This window comes from Nansenia antarctica, assembly GCF_963989245.1.
Source record: "Nansenia antarctica genome assembly, chromosome: 20".
NCBI lineage: Eukaryota > Metazoa > Chordata > Actinopteri > Argentiniformes > Microstomatidae > Nansenia > Nansenia antarctica.
The window spans coordinates 16,705,740-16,719,089 of NC_137693.1; the positions used below are offsets into that span (position 1 = coordinate 16,705,740).

The 13,350-nt window shown below is 43.3% G+C and overlaps 1 protein-coding gene across 1 annotated transcript in view; it reads left to right on the forward strand.

The window, feature by feature from the left end:
* Nucleotides 1–8,937: 8,937 nt before the first annotated feature.
* Nucleotides 8,938–13,350, forward strand: part of LOC308174387 (dynein, cytoplasmic 1, intermediate chain 2a-like) — a gene marked incomplete at both ends in the record, with an annotated part of 29,005 nt that continues 24,592 nt past the window's right edge. The window contains 4 exons of the mRNA XM_080549466.1: nucleotides 8,938–8,946; nucleotides 10,403–10,514; nucleotides 11,424–11,565; nucleotides 13,191–13,250. Coding sequence (XP_080405592.1) covers nucleotides 8,938–8,946; nucleotides 10,403–10,514; nucleotides 11,424–11,565; nucleotides 13,191–13,250 — 323 coding nt within the window. The remainder of the gene's footprint in view (nucleotides 8,947–10,402; nucleotides 10,515–11,423; nucleotides 11,566–13,190; nucleotides 13,251–13,350) is intronic.

The window sequence follows — 13,350 nt, forward strand, 5'->3', positions numbered from 1 at the left end:
CTTTGGATAAAAGCATCTGCTAAATGGTAAAAATGTAACAGATTAATAACCCGTCAAACATGCATGACACTCATGTTGTTGAAAATCAATGACACACTCGCTAGTCAACTAACACAGCTTGTGAGCCTGCTAACAATGTAAAGGTAGTAGTAGTAGTACGTAGTAGTAGGAACACTAATAATAAAGAACACACACCCAGGATGAGGTGCTGACTAGCAGTACATAACTCAAATGTAATGAAAATGAAATTCAAACTTCTTTCATTGACATTTATTCAGCTCACCAGCATTGTCACTGCATTTACATTGCATTTCTACATTTTAGACATTTAGCAGACACCTTTATCCAAAGCGACTTACAACTAATACATTTGACTAAGTGATCTATCCACCAGTCACCAGTCATAGCAGGAAAAAGTCATCTATGCTCAGGCCAGGGGCCATTGGCAGTCGTAATGCTAGAAGAAGGAAGTTCATAGATATAATTGACTAACAGTAGAGAAACTGTACTGAGAAAGGCTAGTGAGACAGTAATGTGAATTGTTCTTTGGTTGGGTCAAGAGGACCCAAATAATGGTCTATCGTTGCCTTTAACATGTTCTAATTACTGTAGAGCTATTTAGTGTTTTTCTTTTAGGAATGACACAGTCTCCTCTTGTGGAAGTCTGGGTAGTTGCTGTTTTGTTCAGAGCTTAAAACACTAATACAGCAATCAACAAGACACAATTCATTCAAAACATTTTATTTTGCTAATGTCTTGAGAGAGGAAATGTGGGTGGGTATGTGGTAAGGAGGTAGGTAGGTATTGTATGGGATAGGTAGGTGTGTGTGTGTGTGTGTGTGTGTGTGTGTGTGTGTGTGTGTGTGTGTATGTGTGTGGGTGTGTAGGAAGAAAGCTAGGTAGGGGTACCTCTGTGTAAGGTAAGAGGTATGCATGTTAAGTAAGTGGCTGTGTGTCTGTCTGTCTGTCTGTCTGTCAGTGTGCGTGTGAAGGTGGGTATGTGGTTACCGTATGTAGGAAGGGAGGTAGTTAGTTAGTTATGTGTACGTGTGTCCGTGTGTGTAGGTTTGGTGATCATTTTGTTAGGAGGGAGGTAGATGAGTGGATAGGTGTCCATTACGCCAATTTACGCAGCAGCCAACGGATAATCCTGTTGGAAATAAACACAGTAGTTACCAACAGAATGTAACGACCTATCACCTTGTTATGCTACCACCTGTATTTACCCTACTTTTATTTCAGTCATCACCTTTCTTTCAGACTCTTTTTGCCTGGTTTCTGAACTTCCTTCTCAACCTCGTTGTTTGTCTCCTGCTGCTGTTCCATCTCTTCCTTCACTTGTTTTTTCCCTGCCTTCTTCTTTTTGCTTTTCACTTTCTGAATGACAATAATGAGGACAATACAAGCTTTATATGACTGTAACTCTCTGGCTTATAACTTAACTCTTCTGAGCTGAAAATGACTTGCTTTTCCCATCCCATAATTTCATTGTAAACGCTAAGTGAAATGCTTTTGACGGTCCGACTCTGTCACCCCATTAGAGTTGAGATTTAAAACCGTTACAGTTCAGTTACTGTTATGGTTAAGTTTAGGGTAAGGGTTAAGGTTAGGTTAGGATTATGGTTAAGTTTAGGGTAAGGGTTAAGGTTAGGTTAGAATTATGGTTAAGTTTAGGGTAAGGGTTAAGGTTCAGTTAGAATTATGGTTAAGTTTAGGATAAAGGTTAAGGTTAGGTTTAGGGTAGGGTCGTCCCAAGGATCCCACTTAGCATCTAGCATCATTTCACTAACCTGTGGGGCCGGGGTCACGTCCAAGACGGCCCCTCCCATGAGGAGCTTCCTGCCTCTCTCGCTCAGGTTCGTGATGGGCGGCAGGAGGGGGCCGCGGTGGCAGTGGAAGGGCTCAGGAGTAGGGGGCAGGAGGGTAGGGCGTGGTACGTTCATTTCATGAATATCGTCATGAAATGGAACCACAATGGTGGTTTGGGCATCCCCGTCTGCTGCGTTGCAGGGCTCTGGGGACATAGCAGACTGACTAGTCTCAGAGAGCCTGTCACGAGGCTCATCCTGTGTCCAACACGCACGGCTCTGTGGGGGTAAAAGACAAAGAAAATTAGAATTAGTCATACGTCATACCAGTCTTGAGATATTATATCTGTCCTGTCTTTACCCATTTGATATATAATATATCTTTATCTATTACATTTATGGATTACCTATCTGCTCTATTCATGAATAACTTTTAATTTATAGATTTGACTAAACTTACGAAGCACTGGGCAGCTTTCTCCTTCTCTGCAATCAGGAGTTTGGCAATCACCAGGTCTTCCTTGAGCCCCTTGCAGGTCAACTTCAACCTCTCCACCTCCTCCACCAGGATCTCCACCCGCTTCCTCCCGAACAGCTTTCTCCTCAGGCCTCTCAGACAGCCGCCGTCCGTCCTGCCTGGGTCATTCTCCTCCTGGAAGTCCTCGGTGTGGCAGGTCCATTCGCTATCCAGGTCTTTGCTGAGGATGGTCTCCTGCATGGCCTCCCTGTCCTGCAGCTCCTTGTAGGACTGATCCGTGAAAGGGAGGATATAAAAAATAGGAAATATAAAGTAATAGTGAGAATGAAAGACTTTGAGACACACACACACACACACACACACGGTTGGTAGGACTCTCTTAGGCTCTCAAGACATACCCTCGGTTCATCTGGAAGGACTATGACGTCTTCATCGGCGAGGCTGCCATCAGCGGAATGCAAAGTCTGTACAAGAGAGGTCCAGTTGAGTTGCGGTCACCATGCATGCCTTCTCCATAGTCAGACATCAAATAGGACATTGCACAAAGGTATGAAGGGATGGAAACAAATCTGCTCACCTGCAATTCAGATTCAGCACCAGAGGACAAGGAGTAGGTCTCATCTAGCTGCCTCCCTTTCTCATCTTCAACCTAAAGAAGGGGAGAGACATTACTCTCAAAAAGTTACAGTTTAACAGTGAACTGAAATAATGCATCTCAATAGTCTGTTGTGGCTTCCTCTCCTTGTCCCCTAGATGCCCTATGATGTGAAAGCACAAGCCAACATATTAGTTGTTATCTTGTTGTCCTGTGTGTTTTCAGTGCAGGTTAAGGCGAGGAGACTAGAAGGGGGAAACCACTTTGGTAGAATGAGATGAACCCTCTTAGTAGGGTCTGTCAGTGGCAGGGTCTGACCTTGGCAGGAGTCTCTGTGTTGGCTGTGGTGCTGACCCCGTCCCCAGAGGTCATGAACAATGATTCTGTGAATGTAATGTCCTGAATGGGAGTCTGTGAAGACATAGAAAATAGCTGCTTCAGAATTGCTGGTCACTGCATCTACTATTAGAATTGTTGAATTTCCAAAATGTATTTACCAGTCGTCTCTGAGACCGTCTTGTTGTGTTGGGCCGCCTCTCACAATCCCGTCGTGGACCAGTATGAAGCTAAAAATAGAGCACTCAATGTAATGTGAGGAGATACTGTATTGTATGCATAGTTAACGAAATAAACATTTAATTTCATTTTCTGTAGCTTGTCCTTTCCATACATTTGACATACATACAGAACCCAATTACATACAAGAGAGGTCCAGTTGAGTTGCGGTCACCATGCATGCCTTCTCCATAGTCAGACATCAAATAGGACATTGCACAAAGGTATGAAGGGATGGAAACAAATCTGCTCACCTGCAATTCAGATTCAGCACCAGAGGACAAGGAGTAGGTCTCATCTAGCTGCCTCCCTTTCTCATCTTCAACCTAAAGAAGGGGAGAGACATTACTCTCAAAAAGTTACAGTTTAACAGTGAACTGAAATAATGCATCTCAATAGTCTGTTATGGCTTCCTCTCCTTGTCCCCTAGATGCCCTATGATGTGAAAGCACAAGCCAACATATTAGTTGTTATATTGTTGTCCTGTGTGTTTTCAGTGCAGGTTAAGGCGAGGAGACTAGAAGGGGGAAACCACTTTGGTAGAATGAGATGAACCCTCTTAGTAGGGTCTGTCAGTGGCAGGGTCTGACCTTGGCAGGAGTCTCTGTGTTGGCTGTGGTGCTGACCCCGTCCCCAGAGGTCATGAACAATGATTCTGTGAATGTAATGTCCTGAATGGGAGTCTGTGAAGACATAGAAAATAGCTGCTTCAGAATTGCTGGTCACTGCATCTACTATTAGAATTGTTGAATTTCCAAAATGTATTTACCAGCCGTCTCTGAGACCGTCTTGTTGTGTTGGGCCAGCTCTCACAATCCCATGTGCTCATCGACGGAGAGAGCGTGGAGAGAGTCTCAACCCTCCGATTCCTGGGGATGCACATGCGGGATGACCTGACCTGGAAGGACAACACAAAAGACACCATCAAGAAGGCACAACAGGCGGTGGTGTAGCGGTCTACGGCGGTGGTGTAGCGGTCTACGCACTGGCCGCTAGTGCATGCTGCCCACCGGGGCCGGGGTTCGTATCCCGGCTCGCCAGATCCAGATATGGCCGAGGCACACGGGAAGCGGCATATTGGCCGGCCGCTTCCGAGGGGGGTATAGGAGTATTTCTGGACAAGGATCCGTCGCGCAACACCGCCCCCTGGGTGCCGGAATAACGGTACTGGGCTCGAGGAGCCAGTCAGCCTAGTCTGCCTGGCGCCCTCCTCTGGGACTGCCGGCCACGGGGTCGTGCGGCGGATCATATGCAATAGGCAGGGGATAATTGGATGCTAAGTTGGGTTAAATTGGCTACCAAATTGGGTGAAAAAGGGATAAAATCTGAAAAAACTAATTTTTGAAAAAAAAAAAAGAAGGCACAACAGCGGCTATACATCCTGAGAGTCCTCAGGAAGGAACACAGCAAGCAGGAGATACTGGTGACCTTCTACCGCGGCGCAGTGGAGAGCATCCTCACCTACGGCATCTGCAACTGGTTCTCCAGCTGCACAACCGCGGAGAGAAATGCGCTACAGAGAGTCGTGAGAACAGCACAGAAGATCACCGGCGCCCCCCTCCCCTCTCTAGAAGAGCTGTACAACACACGCTGCCTCAGGAAGGCCTCCAAGATCTCCAGGGACCCAACCCACCCTGGGTACGAACACTTTACCCGGCTGCCCTCGAAAAGGCGGTTCAGGACCTTGGCCGCAAGGACAAACAGACTGAAGAACAGCTTCTACCACAGGGCCGTCCAGGCCCTGAACACAGCAAAGACCTAGGTTCTGGGCCCTGGACAGTCTGGACGGATTGATGGCAGCTGCTGGACTGAAAAAAAATCAGGTGTAGTGCTGAGGCACAAATATGTACTTTTCAAGCCTGCAAACTGCGACACTTTAAATAAATGTGCAATAACACTATTGTGCAATATGACAACCCTAGTCGTTTTATCTGTACAGTATAGTATAGTGGATAGTGTACATAGCCTTTATTTATGTAAACCAGCTCCTTCCCTTCTTGTGATTTTTTTTAAAGTTTTTTTTTTTTTCTTTCCTAACACCAGGGGAGCCACCCCTCCTAAATTTCGTTGTTTGGTACCTGTACTGTAGCAATGACAATAAAGACCATTCATTCATTCATTCATCGTGGACCAGTATGAAGCTAAAAATAGAGCACTCAATGTAATGTGAGGAGATACTGTATTGTATGCATAGTTAATGAAATAAACATTTAATTTCATTTTCTGTAGCTTGTCCTTTGCATACATTTGACATACATACAGAACCCAATTACATACAAGAGAGGTCCAGTTGCGGTCACCATGCATGCCTTCTCCATAGTCAGACATCAAATAGGACATTGCACAAAGGTATGATGGGATGGAAACAAATCTGCTCACCTGCAATTCAGATTCAGCACCAGAGGACAAGGAGTAGGTCTCATCTAGCTGCCTCCCTTTCTCATCTTCAACCTAAAGAAGGGGAGAGACATTACTCTCAAAAAGTTACAGTTTAACAGTGAACTGAAATAATGCATCTCAATAGTCTGTTATGGCTTCCTCTCCTTGTCCCCTAGATGCCCTATGATGTGAAAGCACAAGCCAACATATTAGTTGTTATCTTGTTGTCCTGTGTGTTTTCAGTGCAGGTTAAGGCGAGGAGACTAGAAGGGGGAAACCACTTTGGTAGAATGAGATGAACCCTCTTAGTAGGGTCTGTCAGTGGCAGGGTCTGACCTTGGCAGGAGTCTCTGTGTTGGCTGTGGTGCTGACCCCGTCCCCAGAGGTCATGAACAATGATTCTGTGAATGTAATGTCCTGAATGGGAGTCTGTGAAGACATAGAAAATAGCTGCTTCAGAATTGCTGGTCACTGCATCTACTATTAGAATTGTTGAATTTCCAAAATGTATTTACCAGTCGTCTCTGAGACCGTCTTGTTGTGTTGGGCCGCCTCTCACAATCCCGTCGTGGACCAGTATGAAGCTAAAAATAGAGCACTCAATGTAATGTGAGGAGATACTGTATTGTATGCACAGTTAACGAAATAAACATTTAATTTCATTTTCTGTAGCTTGTCCTTTGCATACATTTGACATACATACAGAACCCAATTACATACAAGAGAGGTCCAGTTGCGGTCACCATGCATGCCTTCTCCATAGTCAGACATCAAATAGGACATTGCACAAAGGTATGAAGGGATGGAAACAAATCTGCTCACCTGCAATTCAGATTCAGCACCAGAGGACAAGGCGTAGGTCTCATCTAGCTGCCTCCCTTTCTCATCTTCAACCTAAAGAAGGGGAGAGACATTACTGTCAAAAAGTTACAGTTTAACAGTGAACTGAAATAATGCATCTCAATAGTCTGTTATGGCTTCCTCTCCTTGTCCCCTAGATGCCCTATGATGTGAAAGCACAAGCCAACATATTAGTTGTTATCTTGTTGTCCTGTGTGTTTTCAGTGCAGGTTAAGGCGAGGAGACTAGAAGGGGGAAACCAGATGAACCCTCTTAGTAGGGTCTGTCAGTGGCAGGGTCTGACCTTGGCAGGAGTCTCTGTGTTGGCTGTGGTGCTGACCCCGTCCCCAGAGGTCATGAACAATGATTCTGTGAATGTAATGTCCTGAATGGGAGTCTGTGAAGACATAGAAAATAGCTGCTTCAGAATTGCTGGTCACTGCATCTACTATTAGAATTGTTGAATTTCCAAAATGTATTTACCAGCCGTCTCTGAGACCGTCTTGTTGTGTTGGGCCGCCTCTCACAATCCCGTCGTGGACCAAGATTAAGCTAAAAATAGAGCACTCAATGTAATGTGAGGAGATACTGTATTGTATGCATAGTTAACGAAATAAACATTTAATTTCATTTTCTGTAGCTTGTCCTTTCCATACATTTGACATACATACAGAACCCAATTACATACTCCAAATATAAGTTAGTTGAGTAACCACAGAATGACAGAAACATGACATGATAATAGTAATAGTAATAATAATAATAATAATAATAATAATAATAATAATAATAATACTACAAATTATACTACTAATAATAACTTGTATTCGTATAGCACTTTTCCTGCAAACGTTGCAGCTCAAAGTGCTTTAATCATTAATATAATCATAATTTAATTAGCATTAGTCATTTAAAGGCTATATTAAAATACGTACAGGGTAATGGCGATTTTGATTTTCCAGAAACATTCCGCACATTTCAGCCCTAGTGACAGGCTCCATTTTCAATCTCTCCATTTTCAATCTCTTGGGAGAAACAGCGGAGTGACAAATTCATGTGAATGTCTCCCCTGTCTCACCGTGTCTGCTGTATTAATATCTCTGGGTTTTAATCTGAAGCCCACATTCGATGCAGAATGACGTCACTGACGCTGATTGTGACGTCGTTGACCCGTTAAGAAGTTGTGACCAGTTATTTTCCACGTGAGAGAGCCGCTTGTCCACCACGATGACATCGGGGAGAGGACTACTAGATCGGGTCTACGTCCCTTTATGTCACACAATTCTGGAAAAGTCACATGCTTTGCATAGACGGATTATTATTAAAAAATTGGCCCCTGGACGTGTAGAAAGCCCCCCACCCTCCTCCCCAGCGCACACACACGCAACATTTGACCGCGCACATAAACATAATGCCAACAGCATATTACAGCATATTATACCTATGTCATATATATATGACATAGCCAACATTCACCTGCATCTCAACAGGATTGACGCAGGAACACTCAAAGCCAACAGCACAATAACTAGACATTGAAGCCAACAGGCTTCCGGTTAACCGGGATTCAAAATTACATTGTTGAGCCGCCAATTTCAAATAATGAAGCCCTATTATACTATTACAATACATTAACACAACTAGACTACTTCATAGTTTCATAAATATAGGTGAATATGGAAACCGTATACCATCCATTAATACACAGTTTAATGCGCATTACACAGGTAGCCCACCTGGCCTCTGTGATTGGCTGTGTTGACAGGTCACGTGATTTACCTCCGATGGTCACTTAGTTCATCTCCTTATATGGTCCTTCATCCGATGTTATTGCGCGAGATTTCGGTATTTCATAGACCGTTTTGATTGATTGATTGAAAACTTTATTAGAAGATTTGCAGGAGTAGGTACATGAAAGTACATATTACATACAAGGTCAACTAACAGGATAAAAACCCAAGAAAGCCACTGGCTTATTTCAATTGGGGTCCACGTGTCGTGCTGGGTCTAGAACCTAGGTCTTGTTTGCCAGTAGCTGAAGATCGGCTTGAATATAATCTAAGAGAGTTCAAGTTTAAACAACTCCTAAAGTTCTGAAATGTATTGTTGTGACATTACTGCTCCTTTGATACTGTATTTCCCCTGTGTGGTTGCTTATGCAGTAATATGGTTTGTGGGTATACAATGTGACAAATTGAATGTTAACAAGCTGGTTAATATCAGAATAAAACGTGCAGACTGCAGAATGAGTGCTTCTGGTTTATTTTATGAAGCTGGTTCACATGACCAAGGTCAGGCTAGTACTGTATTTGCACTGTGTTGCCCATAAACATGTTTCCTTATGACTTCTAACTTCTCTGAAAGATAAATAGGCTGCTGAAATGCATATTACAATAAAACGTGCATAATGAGTGTACCTGATGAGTGCACACGTTTATTTATAACATTAGTCTAAGTAACTATAACTTGAAGCTAGCTAGCGTTTACGTTAGCCCAATATCGCTAGCTTATAGCAAGGAGTCTGGCTAATTAGATGGTAGACTCGCCAGCCAATGAGGGGGCTCTTCACGAGCGCTTCGCCAACCAATCAGGTAGCGGCATTGCCCTGCCTTCCCCTACCATCCACGCGCTGGAGAATAATACAACATTGTGCGCGCGACGCGAGAGAGTTTCTGCCGTTGAGATGTCTTCAGATAGAAAGTAAGCAAGTTGAAACGTTAGCAAATATAATTACTGAGTTTTCTGACAGAGAAAGTTGGTTAAAATTGGTCGTTATTATTGTGACTAGAAAGTGTCTGACTGACACTTGACAATGACTATAATTCCATTGTAAATAGTGTCAAAGAACTAGCAAGCTAGCTAGCTCAGAGGTGATGAGATGAGCTAGTCTCCTTGCACACTTGCCAGCTAAAGAGCTAACTGGATGCACTTGACTTTATTATTTTACTTAAAGTAGATATACAATCTTTCTTATTCTGCTAGAGTTGGGCTTCATGGTAATACCATAATGGCATATTTACAGTACATGGACAGTGGATTGAAGCATTTGAAATGTCTGTTTTTTATAGTAGGCTATAGTTGGACATGTTTATTTTTCCAGGTGAGAGAGTAATGTCAAAATGACATTATCTGACTGCATTGCCCACAGCAATCCTCCTACCATTCAATTATAATTATGTTATAAATTGATATGGATCAATTTATACCTCTTATTAGATTATAAATACTCTGGCTGTTATGTTTGCCTTTTGGTTGACAGCAAAATAGGGAGAGAGGAGGATAGAGAGGGAGAGAAGGAGAGAGAGCAGGATGGAGTCAGCACACCAGAGAGAGAGAGCAAGAACCAGGTGAGAAAGTGGACAGGTAGTCAAGACCACATAAGTAAGTAGCCTTGAGAACCGATGGTTCTGGAGCCTAATGGCCCATAGGGAAGGAGCCTATCTCCTGTTTCCGTAGCGTGAGGCGGCTTAATGTACAAGTTAGTACACCCCCTGGACATGACGCTGGTATGTCGCAGGGTCTTACCCCCTGGGGTCCATGCCACCCCCCCAAGGCAGCAAACCTAGGGGAAACACTGCACACTATAGTCTTGTGAAACGCTTTGTGTTTATGAGTGCACAAAGTATCTGAATATTAAGAGGGGAAATAGGGATGACGGAAAACAATGGAGGTTATCTGCACCCTAAATCCTCTTGTGGAGCCATAACCTGAGAGCTAACACATGTTTCTGTCCTGAATGTCTCCGAGGCTGAACAGAAGAGAGATGCTGCCCCACCGGATGACTCAGACCTGGAGAAGGAGAGGCGTGAGGTAGATGCCCTTCTGCAGAGCCTGGGCGTCATCTCAGAGGTCCCTGTCGGTAAGAACAGCTCTACTAGTGCTGTTGCATCATTTCGTTGAGCACTTTAGCGTTACAGGCCTACACAAGTAAACCTCTCTAGCATAGTTTGGACCATATGATCCTGTCCAGAGCCAGGCGATCTGAGTACTAAGCAAATGTTTGTAACCCAGAGAAGAACCCTAATAAATTAGATTTCAATGGATTCACATTAGAGAACAAGCTAACTGTAGGGGGCAGAAGTGGTCCATGATAGACCCATTATGGCCTGACAGCCTACAAACAAGACACTTTGTATCAAAGTGGTGTAGGGAACTGACATTATAAATGATTCAGTTGTAAAGTAAATTTCATTTCATCAAGTAGATTTGGAAGAATAACTTTTCAATCAAATTGTTTTAGTAAGATTTGGTGCATTAGTTAAAGTTTATTTTTTTTTGAATAATTGTGACATTCTGGATACAAGTGTTTCTTCTTTGGTTCCACTGTTGAATGTGTCAAATCCTTTATTTTTCCTTCACACTTCTATTTTCTATTTACCTTTTATATCCTTATTGTCTCACCATCTATTTGATTTTGATATGTTGATTTGTGATTGCATATTTCTAAGATTTGTCATATCAGTGTTAAAACTGTTTATGATTTTATTTATTTATATATATATATATATATATTATTCTGTATATACAATATTACAATTAAAATACTTGTTTTATTTATTCTTGCATCCATTTGGGCTGTGCATATACCTCAGATTTTCTTTTCTTTTCTACTACATATGACATGAACAATAACCATTTTTCTTTTTCTTTTCTCTTTTTTGCTGCTCATATCCCCTCAATTTTTCGTGCTTTTTTGCATGCATCCTCTTTTTTTTTTACCGCTGCTGCCACCGCAACACTGACATACCTTTTGCGCCATTGTGACCAGTCCAGCCTCTGCGCATAGTAACAGAGGATACCTGTCTATTTCACTATCTAGTTTCTCCTCCCATGTCTCCAACCTCCAAATCGGTGGGCACGCCAAGCGAGGCAGGGAGCCAAGACTCAGACGATGGCGCCGTGGGACCCAGGTACAAACACCCCTCAGAATAACGTTTTAATGACAAAATGCTTTCCTTTCTCTCAGGCGGAGCTTTCATCCTTTGTAAGCTCAGTGCAGCCCTGCTGTAATTTAGGTAGCAACGCTCAGGCTTTTAAATGCAGGAATAAATGCTGCCAACCCAACAAAGACAAATATTTGTGTCATCTCAAGGTTTTGGTTTTTACAGGTTTCAGCATGTATCTGCTCTATAATATTTATATATTTTTTGTATTACAAGATATTGAGATGGGACAGGCTTGTGCCTTAAAATGAGATTAAAAACACCAGACAGACCAGTATTCTAAGTTTTACTGGCACGCTAAACCCACACCCTCACACATGCACACTTTTGACAACACAATCCTCACAGTTTTTTCCCTCTAGCTTTGTGGATTTTCTAAGAGTCAAGTCTAAAACCTAGCAATTTATATATTGGGCAATAAGTTACACATTACTCTGTCTAGTATCGTTCATCACAGACTATGCATTTACAAAGTATCTACTGTATATCAACAGTATACCATCTCAAGCGTGGTACAGTTTTATATACTTAAAGAGAATGATGACTAGCTTATGCTAAGGGTGTGCATGTTTATTTTGTTTTTGTGCTGTTGAATTAGAAGAGTCCTAAATGAACAATAAAACACCAGGCTCCCGCGATGCCTGAGGGACTTCTTAACCCCTAATTAGAGCCCTGTCCCTGTGCTGAAACTCTAGCTCCCCCAGTGTCCCATCAGGGCCAGGGAGCTCTTCCTCCAGCCCTGGGCCCTACGTGTTGACTCATCTCCCTCACCAGCATGGCCATTTCCTACACACATGGAGGTCATGTTTTCCCCCTTAGGGCTCTCGCTCGCTCTCTTTTTCTGCCTCCTGCTCTCTACCTCTATTTCTCTCTCTCTCTCTCTCTCTCTCTCTCTCTCTCTCTCTCTCTCTCTCTTAATTCAATTAAATTCAAAGGAGCTAATTCCTCTCTCCCTCTCCCTCTTTCTCCCTCTCCCTTTGCCTCTATTGCTGTTCTCTCTCTCTCTCTCTCTCTCTCTCTCTCTCTCTCTCTCTCTCTCTCTTGCTCTTCTCTCCCTCTCGCTCGTCTCTCCCTCTCCCTCCCCCTCCCCCTCCCCCCTTCATGTGAGATCCAGGGTGCCTGGTGTGACACAGTTCAGGCTATATCAGCCCCTCAGGCTGCTCATTAGACCCGGTGTCATCCCACTCACAGGCCCTGTGTGGCCATGCAGCCCCTCAGGCTGCTCATTAGACCCGGTGGCATCCCACTCACAGGCCCTGTGTGGCCATGCATTTTAAACCAATACTGTCCTTGATCCCTCTGCCTTATATTCACTACATTATACATTTTTGGTGTGTAATAGAGGGTTGTCTTGGTAACTGCCCCCCCCCCCCCCCCTCGTATCAACATATCAAGGCAAAGTTCGTTGGAATTAGTTTTTCTTTTCTTTTGTTCCCTGAAGTGGAAAATTATTAAAAGAATTTAACAAAAGTTTGATTTGTGACCTGTATGTTTCAATGGGCATGTTGAGTGTGTAAGTTCTAACTTGTTTCCTCTTGGTTTATGCCTGCTTTCTCTCACTAATGCCGCCTTGTTTCTGTGACACTACCCAGGACTCTGCACTGGGACTCTGACCCGTCCACTCTTCAGCTTCACTCTGACTCTGAGCTGGGGTATTATTGGACACTATCTTCTTCTCCTCCTTCGTTCATTTCACCCCTCTTTCAACCTCCAGCATTGTTGCTCCTCTTGACCATCTCCAAATCATCATTT